The sequence below is a fragment of the Rhinolophus sinicus genome, linkage group LG16 (genome assembly GCF_036562045.2).
Source record: "Rhinolophus sinicus isolate RSC01 linkage group LG16, ASM3656204v1, whole genome shotgun sequence".
In the NCBI taxonomy this organism is placed as follows: domain Eukaryota; kingdom Metazoa; phylum Chordata; class Mammalia; order Chiroptera; family Rhinolophidae; genus Rhinolophus; species Rhinolophus sinicus.
Window position 1 is genome coordinate 830063 of NC_133765.1, and position 21288 is coordinate 851350.

At 42.8% G+C, this 21288-nt stretch overlaps 1 protein-coding gene across 17 annotated transcripts in view; it reads left to right on the forward strand.

Moving 5' to 3' along the window:
• Nucleotides 1–19054, forward strand: part of GRIK4 (glutamate ionotropic receptor kainate type subunit 4) — a 635802-nt gene extending 616748 nt beyond the window's left edge. For 14 of the 17 annotated variants that reach the window (XM_074321322.1, XM_074321326.1, XM_074321320.1 and 11 more), the window contains one exon: nt 16060–19054. In XM_074321322.1, the coding sequence (XP_074177423.1) occupies nt 16060–16541 (482 nt within the window). In that variant the 3' untranslated portion in view covers nt 16542–19054. Of the gene's footprint in view, nt 1–12651; nt 12771–16059 lie in introns of all 17 variants that reach the window. The other 3 variants (XM_074321318.1, XM_074321321.1, XM_074321329.1) reach the window with 1 other exon arrangement.
• The last annotated feature ends 2234 nt before the right edge of the window (nt 19055–21288 follow it).

Sequence of the window (21288 nt, forward strand, 5' to 3'; positions counted from 1 at the left end):
CCTATACATGTCCTTCCCTCGGAAGGTAACTGAGGAGTAAAATGAATAATAATACCATGTGCTTCCCTCTCTGCTCAGCATGAATGATTTTCCATGAGACAGTGAATGAGTGACTTTTTGTTTGTAACTGTCTCCAAGTGCCTCTCTGTCCTGCAAGGAGAGGTCTAAGGAATATGGACCTATGCATGCAAGCCCTTTGTAATTTAGAGGAAATGCTGCCCCTTTCATCACAGGAACCCAGTTAGGCCACACACTTCTTGGCTCTCCACTCTGCAAAGGTCAAATATGGAGGATGCTAACTCGGGGGGGGGGGGGGGGGAGGCGGCAGGGGGCGGGGGCAGATAAATGGGGAAGGTACAGAGAAAAGCATCAGGAAAGTTTTGTGGCTTGGATAGAATGACCTAGATGTTGAAGATGCCCAGAACCTGAATGGGTAGGGAGGGTTCAGGGAATAAGCACCTTGAGGGAAAGTGTGGAGGCAGAAATTAGTGCAGTGGGCAGGGCTGTGAGCCAGAACGGCAGGTGGAGCAGAAAGAGATCCTCATGGAAAGAGGTGGGCTGCCTAGAGGCTTTATACTAGGGGAAGTGTAGGTAGCAAAATGGTGCTTCACCACCCCCTCCCCCATAAAGACACATGGATTGAAAACAATCTAAATCTGACCAGGCCTGAAATAGTCCAAATAAAATGAGGTTATTGATAAGTTAACACATGTTGGATGTTGTTCTGTGATAATGAACTTGAGAGTAGTAGGAAAGAGTGCCATTCTACCAAGGAGATAAGGAGGGAAACAGTATTGGTTTTCTTTGGGGGGGGGTCCCCTTCCTCCACCTCCCACCCGCCCCTGCCTCCGGTTCAAGCCGTTGTTTCTCAGTCTAGTTGTGTAGGACACAGCTCCCTGACCCATCCTGGTATTATGAGCCTTGCGCTTCCCCAGGCTGAGGCAGTCAGTCGCCAATCATCAGTCAGCCACTCACAGCAGCTCACAGTAGCTCTCACCGGCTACCAGCCACTCATGCTGGCCACCAGCTGCTCCTGGTAGCACACAGTAGCCCATGGCAGCTCACACCGATCTCAGCTTGCTCACGGCAGCCCAGCTCCAGGGAGAGCTGTTGTTCACAATCTTAGCTGTAAAGGGTGCAGTTCACTGGCCAAGTGGGAATTGAACCGGCGACTGCATTAGGAGCACGGTGCTCCAGTCCCCTGAGCCACTGGGCCGGCCCACAGTATTCGTTTTTGATCTGGAGAAATCTAAAGTAGAAATCGAAAGGTGGACCTGGGATCCAGAGCAAAGGGCTTTGATGAGTGAACCAGGAGAAATGTCCAGGTATCTGTGTCAGGAATTCCTTGGCCCCTCTCTATCTCCCACCTCCCCACAGTGGGTCAGTTGCTTTCTGTGACTTTTAGACAGGGCACTCAGCATACTACATTGCATCTTAGGTTTTCTCTGCCTGTATGATGGCACCTTAGACAGAGACCCAGTCTCAATGCTTCTTTGTCTCTAGCGTCCCTTACAAAGCCTTGCACATAGTCAGTACTCAATAAATGTTTTTGGGTGTGTGAATAAAGCTACTGACTGATAGTTAGCAAAAGCTACCAATTACTGTTCTTCTGGGCCGTGCTAAAGTGACTAATGAAACTGTGCTTGCAATTACTTTCCTAAGCAGCCCTCATACCCAGAGCTCTCCACACAATCAAGTTGTTACTGCCTCTGAACAGCTGACTGAGCATATGCAGATGAGGGAGGCTGGAGCACACACAGTGTGAGGGATATAAATGATAAACGTCTAAGTTTTGCTTTGTCTTGTGCACCTGAAACTAATAAAATAATAAAATTAAAAAAAAAAAAAAGAGATGGCCTAGAGCAAGGGATCAGGGCCTCAGAGTGGTGCAGGGAACCCCACAGGCCCCTGCTCGTACTCCACCAGGCTACCAACTCTGGCCAGCTCCAAGCCTCACTGCTTTTCTCCTCCCTACTAGTTGTGGATTTCCCCAGCTTTCCTTTCTTGTGTAAACCCGATCCCATTGGATCTCTTGGAGCTGGTTTCCCCTTGAGAGACACTAGTGAGTTGATCCCATCTCTCCAGTTTCCCTTTTTATCCCTGACCTCTAAATCGAACCACAGATCCTTCCCTTTTGTGCACTTATTTACTTATCTGTGTTTATTTATATATACTGCTAATTCTATAGAGAAACAGTTGGTGGGTAGTAAAATTGGCAAACACGTGGGGATGATGACACAGGATCTGGGTACCTTACAGTTTTCACTTAAGGGACCTCAACTCATAGATTATCTCTCTCCCATTTTAGATGTCACCAAAAGTGCAATGGACTCTTCTTATTTTCCCCACTTCCTATCCCCTAAGGTCTTCTAACTTTCACCTCCTGTATAACTGTCTTTCTGCGGACAGCCACTAGAATGTTTCTCTTCCCTGAGGCAGTTTTGATAGGGTTCAGGATCATGGACTCCATTCCATAGGTGGTCTTGTTATATGCACAACAAAAGGTCTTTGAGCCTCAGTTTCCTTCTGTAGAAAATAGAGGTAATAAGAATAATGCTATCTTCCAGAGCTTTTATGAAGATTGAAGGAGTTAAATCACGTTAAACACTCAGCACAGTGCCTGGCAGAAAGGAAATAAGTACTAATTTTGTTCCGAAATCTAAGCCTAAAGGAGCAATAAGGCACAAGGAAAGGTCTAAACAGTATCCACAAGCCACAAGTGTGCCTGTCTATTCCATGCTCCTTAAGAATAGATAGTTCTCTTAAAATCAACACTCAGGACATTTATTTTGTGTCTTTTGATATTTGTCCCTCATGGACATGAGGAACTCAAGAGCAGGAACTGTGTTTTATTTATTTTTGTATCCCAGTTATCAGCATATCATCTGACATCAGTATTTGAGGAAAGGACAAACAACAAATGAAGGAATGAAAGAATGAATGAATGAATAAGCAAGCTTCTCAAGGACCTCTAGCCTGGTACCATTTCCACCCTCATCCTGTGTCTGTTTCCTCACAAAGAGGAACCATGACACCCCAGGTGTTGACATGGAAAGCGTTCACTTAGCCCCCATGGCATCCAACAACCACTGTAAACCACTGTGTATCAGGTACTGTGCTTGGCTCTGAGATGATGACCAGGAATAAAACATGGTCCTGCTCTCAAGAGGTTTAGAACTTACAGAGAGGCACAAGTAGTCTCTACAATGGTTGTACTATTGGACTGCTCTAATAGAGCTATAAAGAAAGTGTTAGACAGCCCAGAGGAAGAAGTGATTAATTCTGAGCAAAGGTCAGGGAAGGCTTTACAGAGACATTAGGCCTAGACCTTGAAGCATTCATTAAGAGTCACTGTTTTAGGAATGTTGTAGAGAATAGTTGTTACACTCAGAAATTGGTTTGGTTAAGTAGGATGAGGTTGGAGTTAAGAGGGCATTGAAAACTGGGTAAAGGCATTTGGACTTCAAACCAGTATGTCCCAGACTACTGGAAGGAGTTAATAGCAGAGGAGACTGAGCGTGCACACTTGGGATCTAGTGACATAGATTAAAGCAGCCTACCATGCTTGGAATTTTTTTTAAAGTCTTCTGTTTTGTCCTAAAACCACATGTGAATTTTGCATCTCACAACATAAAATAGGCATGTTTATTTAATGAAAAAATGTTTTTACCACCTCAAGCTGAAGTAAAATCAGCGTCCCAGGAAGATGCCCCCATTAACATCCCAGAGTTTCCCATTGGCCACATTGGACCAGGTTTGAGGGTATTGGCTGCAGACCTCAAAGGTTCTGGGGTGAGATGTAGCATGATGAAAGTAGGTGCTGTGAGACAGAATTCTGGGCTGTTAGTGGCATTCATTGTCCCAGGGAATAGTCATTGCCTCGGGAGGAACAAAGATACTGAAATGTTGCCCTGGCCAGAACAGGGAGCTTCTGAGCCGGAAAGGATATGTTTGAATGTGGTGGGGCTCTGGAAAGGATCCTTGTGCCCTGCTGGGAGGCGAAGAGTGATGGATGTAATTAGATTAGTGGGGGATTCCAAGAGACAAAGAGATTTTTACTTGCTTCTGGAGCTTGGCAAGCCCCAGAAATATATGTCTTGCTACAGTGGATAGAGGGCATGAGAACCCAGGGCAGAGAGGGCCCAGTGACAGGTTTGCATTTTCCTGGGTCCCAGACAAGAATATTAGAAATCTAAGCAGAATCCAGCATTAAGACCAGACAACTATCCCCACCCTCATGCCATGACTCATAATCTCCTTTCCAATCTTAGACCTGAAAAACATCCTGGGGTGAAAGGGGAAACAGAGAAAACACTGCATCTAACTGAATTTAAAACTGAAATGACTGAGAAGTCTCTATGTTTTTGGCAATCAAGTGGAAATGGAAATTTGAGGTAGAGATTACTAGGTACATTTATAGAAAAATTGTTATCATTTTTGCAGAGTGGTTGGTTTTGGAAATTCTCCCTCATTCCACAGAGATGTAGGAAGACTGAATGCAAAGCAGAGTTCAGGATGAATGGAGAGGGGAGACAGAAAGATCAAGCTCCCAGGGAAGATGGAAAGGAGTGAACAGGAGGCTTCTCTCCGCTCCACACTTGGGGATTGAATGTTCCCTGGCATGGAGAAAAGAACCAAGCAGATGAAAAGGGAAAATAAACAGTGGAAATCATACTGCCCAGGTCGCAATGCTTCAGAAGATGCTAGGGTTTTATCAACCAACCGGTGTTAACCTGAGTCTCTGCAGTCATCTTTTGGAACAAGAGGGCAAGCTGTATTAATAAGCAGTGATGTCCCAGAGGGAGCTGTCTCGGAATTGTGCAAAGCACCACAAGAGCTTTTGCTCCCATCTCAGCCACAGCAGCTAGTGCCAGTATAATGCAATGGCCCCATTTCTGCTATGGCTGAAGCCCAAGGAAACATTGCTGAGAGAGGCTAAAAGGCTTCCCGGCCAAGGGAAAGTCCACGTGATCTTCTCCAAGCAAAGGAGAAGCATTAGCGTGGAACGAGAGGCGCCATTGCTTGGTTTCTTTCTGGCAGAAGAGCTATCAGACTTACGGAGTAGAATTCACTGCTCAAGAGAGCCCCCTCCTGTAGCAGAAGAAAAGGACTAGCATGACCCAAAGGATCTCTTCCTGTAAGTCTTTAAGTGGTCGCCAGGAATGGAGCCACAGGAACTTTCTTCTCCTTGTGTCTCAAACTGAACAGAGTAGTTGTTGTAATTTGCTTTGCAAAGCAGCTCCCAGGTGATCTTTCTCTTCATGATTTGAATCTGTTGGCTTTCACATGTGCCTAAAAGAAGGAAAAGAATGTGGAACAGGCAGAGAGGGATAGAGATGAACGGAACAATGAGAGGGTCCTTTTTTCAGAAACCTGATACTGAGAGTGGCAATAGGCACTTGGTTTTAATTAGAAAGCACCAGACAATGTGTGGTGCCTAACATAATCCTTTTCTACTTTGTTATCCTATTAAAATGCAAGAAATTTCAAAGAAAGGTTTGGGTGTTATCCCACTTCGAATCCAATATGACATCTCAAACATCAGGGCCAAATTCCAGAGAAGAGTCCTGACATTGGGATGATGCCACTACTTCTGAGTCTTTGTGCCAGGTCTTGCTTGGCTCTGGCGAGAACAACGTTACCCTTCACTTCATCTCTCCCTACTTCTTTCCCAGCCTACAGTCCAGTGACCGTCTACCTTCATGCACAGCTAAAAAATGAAATGGCAGATCATGTGAAAGAGTGGAGAATTACAAAAAGAAGAGGGATTCATTCCAAGCTGTTTCATTTTCTTCTGCCTCTTCTTTTCCAAAACACTTATTTTATTTATTTTCTCACTCAACTCCTATAAAAAGAAATATCGCTAGCCACTCACAGATGCCAGCATCCCAATTCAAGGGGATTGGATTGCCAAAGGCGTTGCAGAACAATTGCTAGACGAAAAGGTAGTCAGTGAATTCCAAGGAAATTAAATACCTTTATCTTGAAAAACACAAGCTCACAATCAAGCTTCAAAGGAACATAAATACATCACAAGGCTGTGAAAATCAGAGTCCCTTTTCAAGGATGTAAAAGAGGCCATTGGCATTGACTCACAAAATCCTTAGAGAGCAGGAAGTTTGCTTGTCTGGCACAACTGGAATGAAAGTGTGAGACATCTTAGCAAGAGTGGGGGCCAGTGATGGGGATTGGGGAGGGGGGATTCTGAGGACGTTTTCCTCTCTCTTTCTTCTCAGGGGGCCTGGCCTGATTATCCTGGTTCTCTGGTTTCTCTGGAGAGAGCCAAGATTGGAAACCCGAATAAAGGAGTTTAGATCGTGTCTCAGGAGATGCTTGCAGAGGAAGCTTCTCCCTAATCAAATCAGATTTTTTGCCAAGAGACGGAGAAACTCCAGAGGGATGCCAGGAAGCATGATCAGGAACAGACGCAAATGCTGGCCCAGTGTGTCTGCATCAAAGGAGGTCCACAATTATAATGACAGCAGCCCAACTTTATCTGGAAATAGCCAAGATTAGGTCAATAAATCAAACATTTGATTCAAACATTTGATGTAATGTTCTCAAGGAGAGAATGGATTTTTATCAGTGGAACTAGTAGCCCATACATAGGACACTCTCCCCAGTCACTCTGGGGGTGGGGGGTATCCCAGCAATGAATGTATTTAGTTATCAGAGTGCCAGGTTGAGTTTTGTAACCATGCCCCTATAGCATGAAGGGCCCAAGCTTCTGGAAGTGGCGGTGTGGGATAGGAATTAGTGCTCAGACTCTGGCTTCACTTTGAATCTGGCACTTCCCCTCATCACCCTGGGCAATTGACCTGACTGGATCTGGGTTTCTTGTCAGGAAAATGCAAGTAGTGCTGTTTGGATTAAATTAAACAGGGCAACTGTTAGGATTGAATTAAAATGTTTAGCATGGTAACTTTTTTATAGTAAACACTCATAAAGGTCAGCCTGCTTTTTATAAAGAACATTAGCTGGGCAGTCAGGTTTATCTTGATCTCATATCTTAGGTGTGAAAACTTGGGCAACTTAAGTTTTCTGAATTTCCATTTCTTTAACTGTAAAATTTGGACAGCGGGCCTTCTGTGCAGTGTTTTTAATGATAATTGAATGAGATAGAGAATGTTTTCAAAAATGAAGTGCTTGAGCTCATATTTTGATAAATTGTAAAGTGCCTCTCCCATAACTTATGTTTTGATAAATTGCAAAATTTATCAAATACCTCTCCCACCTCTCTTTTATTTCGTGTCCCTTGCCCTACTCTTCTCCATCACTGTCTCCAGAATCTGCTAGTTCTGGACAATGGATGTACCAATGAATGCACGAAGAAATGGTAAGCTTATCATTTCACAATCCTCATCAGGACAAACATGATGAGTCACTGTATATTTTCTGGGAAGGCCATACAGGTCAGCTCACACATGGGCAGGTGAAGCTTCTATTTACAACAAATTAGATGGGACCATTTAATATATTTGCATAGTTGTAGGTGAATGTGACTCTGAAACAGAAAGTGCTTGAAAGTCATATTGGTCAAAGAATTCATGTTCTTGTCAAATGTTTTCAATGGAGGGCATTGCACAGAGTTTCAGTCCCTAACATAACACTTAGCTCATGGAAACTCCTGAAGAAAAATTTGTTAATGAATGTCAAAGAACAAATAGGCTGTCCTTGATGAGATTGTGTTACCAGTCTCTCCTCTCTCTGCCTCTCCCTCAGTGGCTCCTGTGGCCTCTGTTTCTTTGCCTTCCAGTCTATAGCTACCTCTTCCTTGTTCAAAAAAGAACTTCCCTGCATTTCAGTCGAAAATTTCCACTGTGCTCCCTGGTGATGGGCAAAGATTTTAAGGCCTGAGACATACGTGCACTTGAATCTAAGAAGTGATTATTCACCAATCAGAATTGAAGGCAGAGCAGGAGATTCAAATCTACTCAAATGTATTCCCATCCAGGCTACCATTCCCCTTTGCAGTTTTACAAACAAAGTTATTCATTTGCACTTGTCAACTGCCATTGGTGTGGAACTAAAGTTAGCATTTAACCAACCATGAGTTTGCAAGGAAAATTCAATTCTGTTTCAGTCTTACACTGGAGCATAGCTGAGGCTGAGACTCAAGTGTCAAGAGAAAATCCCAGTTTGAGAGCCATCTGTTTAAATGGTTTCTTTGTGTTCCCATCTGAAGAAGGGAAGGGAGGGGTGTTTAGATGGCTCCTCTTACAGGTGCTGAGGCATGTGTGAGTGCAGTGAGGGCCTGTGGTCAGGCTAGAGGAGTCCCCATCAAAGGCTCCTCTGCATGATGGCTGTATGCCATGGAAGGCATTTGACTCCTAAGAGAATGATGACAGTGTTAAACAGAAGTGGCTGCACTCTCTTAACACTCGCTTCCCACTCCCTGCTCCATCTGTTTCTCAACTCTGACTCTGCCAGCAATCTATTCTTGCTTCCACTTTCCAGTAAGTTCCTAAAGGCATGAGTGGTACACGAGGCTCACTCCTAACGGAAGGAGACCATTCTGCCAGGAATCAGCACGCTGGAGCCAGCACCCATGATTAACATGCTGGCCCTGAAACCCAGAGGCTGGGAAAGAAAGACCATGGGATGTTGCAGTGACTCATGGTTTCCATCAGCATCCTGTGAAAACTTCAGGTTCTCCAAGAAGCTTTCCTTAATCAAATCAAAATGATCTAGCACAGATCATCTGTCTGCTTATAACCCTCCCCTGTGCCCTTACACCTGTCAGAACCCAGTATTGTCGGGCCACCGTGTGTATTATCCATGTCAATGTTCAGGCCCACTTTGGGCAACCACAATACAGTCTGGGCCATCTGCCTCTGTGACCAGCCTGGGAGCACTCGACAAGGGCTGTCACACTTTGTTTGCTATTATTTCAAACAAAATTTAATTAGGAATGAATACATATCACATTATGGATCCAAAGCTTATGATAATTCAGGCTTCTGCATCTGGGATTTCTTTATCCTCTTTCCTTCTGCTCATTCTTTCAACAAACATTTATTGGGCCCTTGTTATAGTTTAAGCGCAATGATTGTGGAATTACAGAGTTGAACAAAACATGGATCTTCCTTGCATGAAACTCACAGTCTAGTGGGGAAATCCACACATATAAAATAAAACTAATGTATTATTTTATACAATATTAAACACAAAACAGTATAACTAACATAGTTAGGTAACATCAGAGAAAGTGGCCTCAAGAAAATGACTCCTGAGCTAAATCTTAGAGAGGGTTGGGTTAGCCAGGTATATGTCTGGGGGTTGGGGATAGGTTCCAGGCAGAGGTGCTAACAGGAGTAAAGGTACAGAAGATGGGAGCAACAATGACATGTGCTGGGATCTACAAACAGTTCTGTGTTACTAGAGGATGTGTCACAGATAGACTTTGCATTTCAGAAAGATCACCAAGGCAACTACGTGGCAGCTAGAGAAAGAAACAGCTTCAAGCAGGGAAATCGTTTTGGAGGATGCTGCAATAGTCCAAACAAGAGACAATGAGGGCCTAAACTAGGGAAGTGGTAGGAAAAATAGAGAGATGGTAAGAAATTCAAAAGTACTTTGGAGATGAAATCAGCAGGACTTGGTAATAGCCCAGTACCTGGAGGAGAGGCAAGAGACCAACTACAGGAAAATGAGGAGAATATGTTCCTCAGAGCAAGCAAAGGTTATTGAGAAGATTGAAAGACAGCAGAGAGCAATGGTTTTATAAAAGCCAAGAAGGGGCGGGGTTGACAATGTCAAGTACTGCAAGAGGTCACTTGAGATCAGGACTGGAAATTTTCCAATAGGTTTGAATTAAAATGTTCATTGGTGAATACAGTGAGAGTGGTTTTAGTGGTGCAAGACAAAATTCTTTGGAATGAAGAGTGAATAGGAAAAAACAAAAGTGAATTCAGAACAGAATCATTTACTCTTTCAGATACCATAGACAAGATTACCTAGAGCCTAAAAGGTCTTCCAGCATTCAAAATTATGTTTGAGCTCTAAAGAAAATTATTAGCTTCAAAATGCAAAAAGAAAACTGCAAAAATAATTTAAGACATATTCAATTAAATATCTCCAAAATGTGACATTGTTTTGGCTCCATTAATTTTTTAATTTAATAGTCATAAAAACTTCATTACATTTAGAAACACTTTTTGTTCGAGTATTCTCATTTTGCACAACGATTGCTGAGAAATCACAACCAATTATAAGTTAACCTTTTTTTGCCATTCAATCACATCAGAAGCAAAAATTTTAAAATGCGTTTAACGTAAGTGTGGGAATGCATTTTCTTCTACTTGCTTTTATGTGAGATGGGACCTCCAAATGTAAGCATTTTAAGGGTTTTAAAATGTTTTAAAATAGTTGTGATATAGATAACTTCCAAAAAGCGTGGCCAGGGGAGGAAGGAAAGAAAAAGGGTATTCACTAGATAGAGTTGGAGGGGGAGGAAGGATTTTTTACTTTTCTTTGAGAAGGGAGAAACATGAGTCTGTGTGTGTGCTGAGGGAAAGAGTTGGTGGGGAGGAAAAGACTGAGGAGGGCCATGGTGGTGATTGAGGGAAGAAGGAAAAGCAGCTAGAGCTCACAGGCACAATTGGACCTGGAGAGGGGACAGAACACCTCATTTGCAGAAACATGAGGGGAGGTTGAGGCCCTTCAAGGGGATCCTAGTCTTTTTTTCTGTATCAGGCAGAACTATCCCAAAGTGGTAAGAGAGGCATATAGCACCTCAACAGTCGCTTGGGGACTATTTATCTGAATAAGTGGGCATCCTTGGTCACTCCCACTTCAGTGGGGATATTCATCCAGCCGTTTTCCACAGGGATTAGCTGAAGAAACTACTTCATCCATAATGCTCAGATGCATATCTATCCCAATGCCCCAAATCTCACCACCCTTAAACCTATGGCTAGAGCATCTGCCTGCACACCCCAGCCAGGTCCTTAGTGCATCCTCTTAAGTGTCCTTATTGTCCTCCTCTCCACAGATCCTGATGTTCCTATGGTCAAAAACCTACTGCCCAAATTGTCCCAAGTTAGAGGGTCAGGTGTTCAAATGAACCCCAGCACCTTCCTTCTCAAAGGTAGAAATCTACTCCAAGTTCTATATGCCTTCCCTTACAATTGAGTTTTAAAATAATCTATTGTTTATTAAAAAAATAGGTACTCCAGAGTTGGCTGTGTGTACCTGCAGACCAGAATACATCATCTGTGTGAGACACTTAGGATGTGAGCCCTTGGAGCCATAGGAGCAGATTATTAGTGTAGGCAGGCACTGCACCGTGCTATATTATTTTAAAACCACAAGAAAGAAACAACAGACATCTACTTGAGGCTTTGTGAGAGGAAACCCAACTCATCTTGATATGGCTGTTTAAGGCTCTTTTGCCAGCTTTCCAAGGTGCAGAGACTAGTATCATATTTCTGCTCCTGAACAATGGCTCATCTCTTAGTGTTGTGTGACGCTAACTTTCCATAACACTGACATAGCTACGTGTCCCATAACGGCACTATTGATTAAACAAAAATTCTCACATGTGTAAGCATTCTGGAATAGCACAGGATGTAAGCGACGCTCTTGGCATTTCCCTGGATAAAAGATGCTTTCTGATTTATGACTTGGCCCCTGTCGCATCAGGAGTTCATGTGTTCATGACAGGGCCCTGCAGTGTGGGTTTCTTTAATACCCAAAACAGCATGCAGTTACATAGTTAAACTCAGTGTTTGACACTGTGGAAATGAAACACCCATATAATCCTACAAATATTTATTGAGTATGTACCGTGCACCAGGTGTTGTGCTAGGCAATGAGGATCCAGCCAGAAACTGTGCATGACGTCAAGGCACTTATGAGGTCAGACAATTAAGTTCACGAAATTTCCATCATGTAAGTGCACAGTGGCAAGTTCACGAATTTAATTGTCAGACCTTCATATAGTCACATATAATGTTTCCAAAAATACCAGTTTGCAAACTAATTTTAGGCCTGGCTGGAGAAGAGTCAACTGTGAAATGTGTTTTAAAATAGAGATTCCTGGGCTCCAATTTTAGAGATATGGATTCAATAGGTCTGAGGGATGGACTAGGAACCTATATTTTAACAAGCTTCCCAGGTGGTCCTGATGGCAGCCAGGTTTGGGAACCACTGGTCTGATGAAAATAAAACGTTTTATTTTCCAAGTTAGTATTTTAGTAACATATTGGCACAGATAGGTAAACATATATTTTCTATCATAGTTTGACTAAAACAATTGCTCTGTATCAAGTAAACACATTAGTAAGATGAGCTAAATTTTTTATGAAACTGCTAGAATGTACAGGTATTTTGGTAATTTGATATAAGCTAAATCAAATTTCTTCTGAGCCCTTTTCTTAAAATCACCCTCCCCTCGCACTCCCCGACACACTTTCAGAAGCTTCTCACCAGTCTCCTCCGTTTGTACCTAGACCCCCCGCCCCTCTTTTACTCCACTTATGCTGCATTTTTTCAAAAGAATAATTATATATCTTCAAGAAATGTGTGTGTAAAGCATCTACAAAACTCAAGTTCAAATGACATTTAAATGACTTTTAACATTTTTGCTAGAATGTTTATGTCTTCCAGCCCTTTTACACTATTTTTTTGTTTGTTATCACTTTCTTACAGGACTGGGAATGGAGAATATTGGTGGAATCTTTGTGGTTCTTATTTGTGGCTTAATTGTGGCCATTTTTATGGCTATGTTGGAGTTTTTATGGACTCTCCGACACTCAGAAGCTACTGAGGTAAACCTCCAAAGGGGTATGGCCTACAGTGTTGGCAGAAGGGACAAACTTCACAGGCTCATGCACACACAACAGTAATTTCAGACAGAACCTGAAATCCCACGTAAGGGTGGAGCTCCCACAGGAAAGACCCCAGGGCAGGAGATCTGGGTCAGTGTTTCATCACTTACTAATTATGTAGCCATAGAAAAGGCACTTAACTTCTGGGTTTCAGATTCTTCTATGAAACAGCCCAGCAAATAAATATGTGAAAAATGTTTTATGAACAATGAAGTCTTCTTATACAACTGTAATTTAAAATGCATCATTATAAAGAAAAACAGGCAAAAATACCAGATTATTAATGGAAACGGTGACTTTAGTTCTTTCATCTTAAGTATATACATTTTTGCCTTACAAGTAAAGATGCTTAGAGATATCTCAGTTCACATGAGCCCAAGTATTACATCTTCCTTCTCAGGGATTTTGAATAAGTTTATTTCCCAAAGCTGTGGCTTAGAAACTGGGCTAATAAAAGTTTCACACAGATCAAAGGGTCTGAGAGGAAGGAAGGAAGGGGACTTTATTGCATTCTACCTCCATTCTACCTCAGAGAAGGGGCAGAAATCCTTACATGCTCATTGCATTCTTTGGTTTTTAAAGTACATTAGCCTCTATCTCAGTCTCCCAACTCTGGATCTTCCTACAACCTTCTTTGCTAATTGACACTGGATAAATAGCTCTTAACTACAGATAAGTGTACAGTGCCCCATACATTTATGGAGTCCAGTATCCCTCACATAGGGTCACGATACCACGCTGCCTGCCAGGCCTTTGACTCTTCTGCACTCAGCCTCTTTCCCATTTTCCTTCAGGACGTCATGCTATTACCCACTCCTCGTAACCCTTTGCTCTGTCGTGCATAGAGGCTAATTTTACCTTCCACCTCACCAAGAAATCAGGAGTGACCAGCCCCAAATGAACACCCACACCAAAAAATTTACTCACAGCTAAAGCCACCCCAGCAGTTGGAGCAGACTTTCCTGTCATCCGTCTATCTCTGCCTTGATCTATCTTTCCTTAGCTACTCGAGTTATCCTCTTTCTCCTCTTTAATTTTTCTGCCTGCTCTCTTTCCCAAAGCTAAAAACATGCTCAAGCTTAGCCTATATTTTAAAATAATAGCAATATTACTATTGCTATTGCCTATCCCTCCCTTCTCCCAAGCCAAGGTCATCTGACTGTTTCAGTCTCCATTTCCTCACCTCCCATTCAGCCCTCCATCCAGGGCAGTCTGGGTTCTCCCCACCCCTGCACTGAAAGGTCATTGCTAAGAGGTCTGACCCCTCCCGATGGACAAACCCAAAGAGAACCCAGTGTGCCCTAATGAACCTCACTGTGCCTCTAGACAAAGTGGACTTTTTTTTTTTTCCAGAAGCTCTATCCTCACTTGCCTTGCCTGGCACCAAGCACTGAACTCTCTTGGATTCCCTCCTTCTTCTCTCTACAGCTTCACTGGCTTTCTACCTTTGTCCACTCTTTCAATGACTGCTATTTACTTGTTCCTTATGCTTATTACTTATAGAAAGAAAGACCTCATTTCAGTGTTCCTTTCGCTGTGAAAATTTCCCCAATTTTCCTGCCTTCTTCCCTGGACCAGAAGAATAGATCATTCCTCCTCCTTCTAACACCACTGTAATCTGTGCATAGAACACTTATACACTGTGTTGCAATTAGGACTGTCTTTTACCTCTTTATTTCCATGAAGGTACTTAGTATATATATATGACAGTCAATAAATATATGTTGTTGCATTCTTGTCACAGATTAGAAAGGTGGTCTTGTTTTAGTTGTTATGGTTATTATTAGAAACACAGAGAAGTCAAGTGACTTGCCTAGAGTCTCTGCTATTTAGTAACAATAGAGTGTATAGAATCCAGGTCTCAATTCTTGTTCTTTTAGGTAATACTACTTCTCTGTAGCTGCTTCAAGTATAGGATCTGTACATATTTGGTTACTCTCCCAAGAGTGCACCCATGGTCTGGATATACCTTGAAAAATTCAGTGAGGACTCCCAATGGCTAAAATCAAGAGTAAGGGCTACATTAGGTATTTGGCTGTGGCAGGAAAACTGTCCTGTTGATAGAACTAGAAGACTGGAAGAAAGAACATGAAAGTGCAGAAGGCTTCTCTCATCATGGTCTGGGAAAGTGTCCTTTCTAGTACAGGGTAGAGAACTAAACAGAGTATGCACGCTCTTTGGAGTAGATAAGTTTAGTTTCAAATTCTGGGTCACCTATTTATTAGTCAAGAAATTTTTAGCACGATATATAACCTCTGAGCCTCCATTTCCACGTCTCTGAAATGGGTGTGATAGTAGTAGTAGTAGTAGTCGTAGTAGCAGCAGTCCAGGTTCATGATTCTTCATGTATAATTCTGAAACCTAAGAAGGTTGGAAAGTTCCAAGGTTTTTTGGGTTTTTTTTAAGTTTGATGCAAATACATTTGGTGACAAAACTTGAATTGGTATGAAACTAATGTCTATGATCTCTATCTCACTCAGTGTGAAGGTACCTACATTTTTTTGCAGAAATATTAATGTGTTTAAATATAGGGTCTGCCCCAGACTCAACTGGGTGTGATACATAATTCTTAAATGTGTATTGTATTACCTTCCTAAAATTCAAAATATTCTGAAACACAGCCGGATGCAAGGGTTTCGTATCAGGAGATTGTGGACCTGTAGCAGTAGTATTGTTGTGGTTTTTGTTGTTCTAGTCTTTAGACTGCATCCTTTCCAGCTCCAACCAGTTGATTAAAAGAAATGAGCATCTTTAGTCTGAATACAAAATGTTGGTGGAGATATGGTAGTTTTTTCAAATACTTGAAAGATAGACATGCAGTGGAGGGGTTATTTAGTAGGCTTCAGTGTCCAAATTTAACTAATATCAATGGATGAAAACATCAGGGAGAAGAATTGTTAACTCAGTAGACTGAAGCAGTAGACAGAAATGTGAAAACATGGTAGGGACTCTTTCTTAACATGGGGAGGTCGCGGTCTTTGAAGGTATTCAAACAATGATTGGGCAACCAGTTGTCAGGGCTGTTAAACATTATGGTACAGAGGGGGTGTGAATATTAAATGGAAGGTGGGAGTGAGGAGATTGATTGAAAGGCCTTCATATAATCTTCATACCCAAGATTATATGATTCTGTGGCACTGCCCCCTAAGCCTCCAATGTAACAGACGCGCAGGGGACCAGCAGGGGCTGGGTCTGAGAGGTTGGGCTGTGACATTCCTGTTTTCCCCAGGTGTCTGTCTGCCAGGAGATGGTGACCGAGCTGCGAAGCATCATCCTGTGTCAGGACAGTGTCCACCCCCGCCGGCGGCGCCCTTCGGTGCCGCCTCCCCGGCCCCCCATCCCGGAAGAGCGGCGGCCCCGGGGCACCGCGACGCTCAGCAACGGCAAGCTGTGCGGGGCCGGGGAGCCGGACCAGCTGGCGCAGAGACTAGCCCAAGAGGCCGCCTTGGTAGCCCGCGGCTGCACCCACATACGGGTTTGCCCCGAGTGCCGCAGGTTCCAGGGCCTGCGGGCGCGGCCGTCGCCCGCCCGCAGCGAGGAGAGTCTGGAATGGGACAAGACCACCAACAGCAGCGAGCCCGAGTAGCCCCCATGGGACAGGACCCTCAGAGGCCAGGTGCAGAGGCAGAAGGGCCTGGAGGGCACTTTTGTTTGTCCAGATCCCAGATTGGTACAACTTCGACACTTCTCTCCGGACTTGGGATTCGGTAACTTTACAAAAGGATCAAAGAGCCCGGATCCCAGCCAGAGACAGCACCCTTATCCGGGAACTAAGTCCACTCAGAGACATTGCACCCAAGTGGGGAAGGGACGCTCTCCCTCCCAACCCAAGACCACAAGTACCCAGTTTCTCTCCTGGGCCTTTCCCTCCCGCCAAAATGACAGAATCTGGGGTGGGGGTACCTGCCCAAACATGTCCATTGACTTGGTGGAATCATCAGTGGAATTTCCCTTTAGGAAGGGACCACTATACCCCGGGTCTAGTTCTTACAGGAAAATAATAATAATAATAATAATAATAATAATAATAATAATAAACTCAACAGGGAAGTTTTTCTTTTCTGGATATCCATTTTTTTTGTTAATTTTTTTTTCTTTTCTTTCCCCTTCTCTCTCCTCCTCCTCCCCCCTTTTTTTCTTTGTTGTCTTCTCAATTCTATTGTTTTGCTTATTTGGAGGGGGAGACTAAGTTAGGGAATGGAAATCTAAATAATCCCTGATCCTTTTTTCTGAATTTTAGGACATGGAGCAGCCAGTGCTTCAGATTTCAGGTGCTGAACTCTCTGGGTATAGGAGAAGGGTCTTAAGACGAATAAGATATTGAGTCTCAAATAAAAGTCCATTAAAGTAATTTTTAAAAAGCTGAAAACCAGTTAACTCATAGCTTACTCAGAGAGACTTTGAAATGTGTGGCGTTTCAGCGGTTAGTATGTCTTTTCTTTCTCTTTCTCTTTCTGATTTTCACTATCGTTGGGTTTGATTTGGTCTTTTGTGAATGTGATCTCAGAAGAGAGATAGGTCAGAAGAGCAAAGTGCACAGATTATCTGGGGCCTTTTTTAAGGAGCAGAGAGGGAAGATACAATTTCCCAAAACACACTCTTGGCTTCAGATGGAACGTGCTGGTCACAGAAGAGGAAGGAACAGCCACCCTGTGTGTATGTGCACACTTGCACACTTTGTCAACTGCATCTCTTTGTAACCAAACTCAGTAGCTGCCTGTGAAGCCAGGCACCCAAGGCTAACATGGATTGAGTGGTTTTTGCTATTAGACATGAGACCTGGGTGCAAACGTGTATGTGTGTGGGGGGGGGGGGGTGCACGTGTGTGTGTTTATTAAATGGAAAGACCTTAAGTAATCAAGAATTTGACATGTTCCTGGGAGAGAGGTGGGTCTTGTAGGCAATACACAGGCCTAGGAACTAGGAACTCTTTAATCCTAATCTCAGTGTGAGCAGTGGCTCTCTTGTGTGACTTTAATAAAGTATTGAACTACTCTTCCATCTACAAAATCAGAGTCTCGGATGCTTTCCAGGCTTTCAGATGGCTGCTAGTCACCATTCTGCTTGTCCAATGTTTACAGGGTCTGGAGCACTCATCTGATGGAAGGGGTGAGGCTTCCAACAACTGCTTGACCTTTGCTTGGCTTCACCAATTGGGGGTTTCATAAAGAAAGTGTACCTTTTCTGATAGGAAACAAATTCTATGCAATTTCTGATTGTAAACTTAAAAAATTCAGAGAGAGTAAGAAATAATTAGCCGCTATCACCACCTCCACCACCACCTTGAATCAAATTGTCCTCACATTTTTTTCTGTTCTGAATGCATTAGAATAAAGATATCTTTGGAAGATGCTGAGCTTAATTCCATGATTTTGCCGTTTGGGTAGGTCAACATCCTCTTTGTGCCAGGGTAATTAGTTAGAGCTGCCACTCTGGGGGAAAAATGGTACCCTGATTATTCCTGTAACAGATGCCAGTTTTGTCCTAGACTGACTTTCTGTCTCATGAATTTGAATCCGTTTTTAATTGTTTTCCTTTTTAACCACTAAACGACAGCAAGCTGTGCAGGACATGAGCATTTTTTAAACCTTGACTCGTGGAGAAATGTGGATTTGGTGGGAAGGGCACCAGAAGCCGAGGGACCACAGACCCCCAATGGTGCCACAGTACTCCAACCCACAGCCCCATCCCTTGCTTCTGACAATGTGGTCCCTACTGTCAGATCACGTTTGGGGTGAGAAGGGTTGCTTTTTTAAAAAAAAAAATCATTTTTATGAGCAGGATATCTTGATCAATAACAAACTTTTTAAAATAGATTAGAGAAATAAATGTCCCCATGAATCATTTGTGAAGTCTGTTCCTTTCACTGTTTGGAATGAAGGTAAGACTGACAGCGCTAGACGGTTTCTGTTAGCTGCTGAGACCAGCACTGCACCCGCCCCGCTGGCGAGTGAATCTGCAAGCAGGCGGTTCTCTCCTCTCGTTTGTCTCCATGTTTTAGCTGCTGATTGTTGGCTTTCTTTTCCATTCTGTATTTTCTATCTGACTCTGTATAAAACAGTTTTTTCTTGTCTGTTTATCTTTCTTTGACTGAAATATTTACAATAAAACAGAAACAAACGCTGAAATGTTAGTGATGGATGAAAGCTATTTTGGTTTGGAAAGAATGGTTTGGTGTGTCTAATATCTGGCACTCTAAAAGCAAATAAAAATATAAAAACCAACTTTGTCTTGCCCTCCACCTGCCCCTCTCTTTATCCCTCTCTCCACTGCCCTATCCACTCCCCCACCCCCTTCGGCTTTCTGTTCACATCCCAGAAAAGTCTAGGTGGCTTCTTTCAATTTGTAGTCCTAGGAGTCTGAGCCAATCCCCACCCCCCACACCCACCCCAAACAGATACACATGTTAATGAAGTTCAGGCTTCGTAGGGCTTTGTCTTCCTAAATGCACTTTCACAGAATAGTCATCTATTGATACCTAGAGTAACTCTAGTCAGATATCACCCCAGATTCCACTGGGAGCTTGAAGATTACATCAATTAAAATATAATACTTTGCTTTATTTCTTTTAATTGCCTTGCAAGGCCCCAACCGTCACAAGATCTCTACCTCAGAACTCAGGTGGGGTGTAAGTTGAGCATGTAGATGGCCGAAAATCTTTTGGCTTCCTCTAATCCAATGCTCATATGAGAATATTCATCCTGGGAACTTGCCAACCGGCCCTCTTATTGGTTAAGTGAGACTGAAATATCACGATAACCAATCCACCTGGGGCCACTCTGTGAAAGTTTATTAGTTTTGGATTCCAAGGAGTTTAATTTTCTTTTGGAATCCAAGGGGACTTCCCCATGGTGTAGGAGTCAAATACATGAGACCAGAAAGGGCTGGGGCATTTCAGACACGGGCAGATTGGTTTGACTGAAGCTTGAGAGAACCATTTGTGGCCCTCCCGCCAATGGGGTGTGTGCAGCAAGGTAAAATAGTCTGGAAATGATAAGGGAGATTTGATTCCCTGACTGGTTGTCAGCTCTCTTGGGGTAATAACAAAGAGACCTGTTTGGAAAATTCAGAGAAGGAATCCTTTCATAAAGATTTTGCTTAAAGCTAGTGCTTCCTATGGGGCCTTCTCAAAGAAATTAAACCTTTAGTTGCCTTGAGCTGTGGATGATTTCCAGTGCCTTTCTGTGAAAGGTGACTTTCTCTTCACAAGCAAGTCCCCCACCATGACCCAAACAGAGTGCCCTCAGGGCTGACAACCTTGTCATCCTACAATTTGTTCCTCAAAGTTTGGTGATGTCATGGCTTCAGAAAACTCATCTCATAGGAAAAAAATAAAATAAATATATATATATGTGTGTGTGTGTGCGCGCGCGTGAGTGTGTGTGTGTGTGTGTGTGTGTGGTTTCTAGAGGAAAAACATCTCCAAGTTTTAGAGCTGAAGAAGTCAACATCCCCATTGTAATTTAAGAGTAACCAGGCAAGACAAGTCCTGTCATTATTGATAGAACATTATCATTCAAATTTTATTAATTTCATACTAATTTCTAAATCTGAAGAATGAATGATAAAATACTAATATTACCATTACACAAATAGCTGAACTAGTGCTGAGACCAAGAAAGACAGAAGTCTAAGAAGGCAAGACAGTGGAAAACAACCTCTCTGATCGGAAATGGCAGAAGAGTTGAGGCCCTGAGAAGAGTCATAAAGAAATTGAGCATATAATCTACCCATAAATTTACTAAGAGTATGTATATAAATATTTTACTGGCTGGGATTTACTGAAGCATGTCAGGGAATTGGTACATTGTGACTGATATTGTGTCTTGGGATTTGACCCTATTAACAAGTTAGAAGTATAGAGTCTATATTATAAAGAATGGAGGTCAAATACATAAATGCAGTGATCCTCCTGCTTGAAAATTAACTAAAGAATCGAATCCTGCCCATTTCAGTATTCCCTGTGTGCAATCTAATGTTCTCTCTTGACTCTGTTAAAAGTCAGAGGGGAACAGGGACCAAAGGATCTCTCATCCTGTTGGCACATTTTCATAGATTGGTGAGTGACCTTGAGAGGGTATTTCTCTAACACGCAGCATCACATTAATTCTATGGAAAATGATGAAAAAGTAGAAGAACTGTACTCTGTCTGGGAAGATAAAACTTACCTGTAAAAAACAGTGAAAGCGAAGCACAGAATCAAAACGCTGGGGTGTATGATTTGGAATATAAACCATGTGGAAATTCAGAGGGACTAAAGATTCTCCCAGGTAGTTGACATAGATATTAGTGGGAGAAGCAGCATTGTGCCTTGGAGTTGTTAAAATGTTTTCTTTGTGGAGTGGTAATCACAATGCAACCTACAGATGATGTATTATAGAATTGGACACACACACAAAAGAAACATTTTTTTGATGTGTATAAAAACAAGATTTTGGGTCATCTCCCTTGAAGTGAC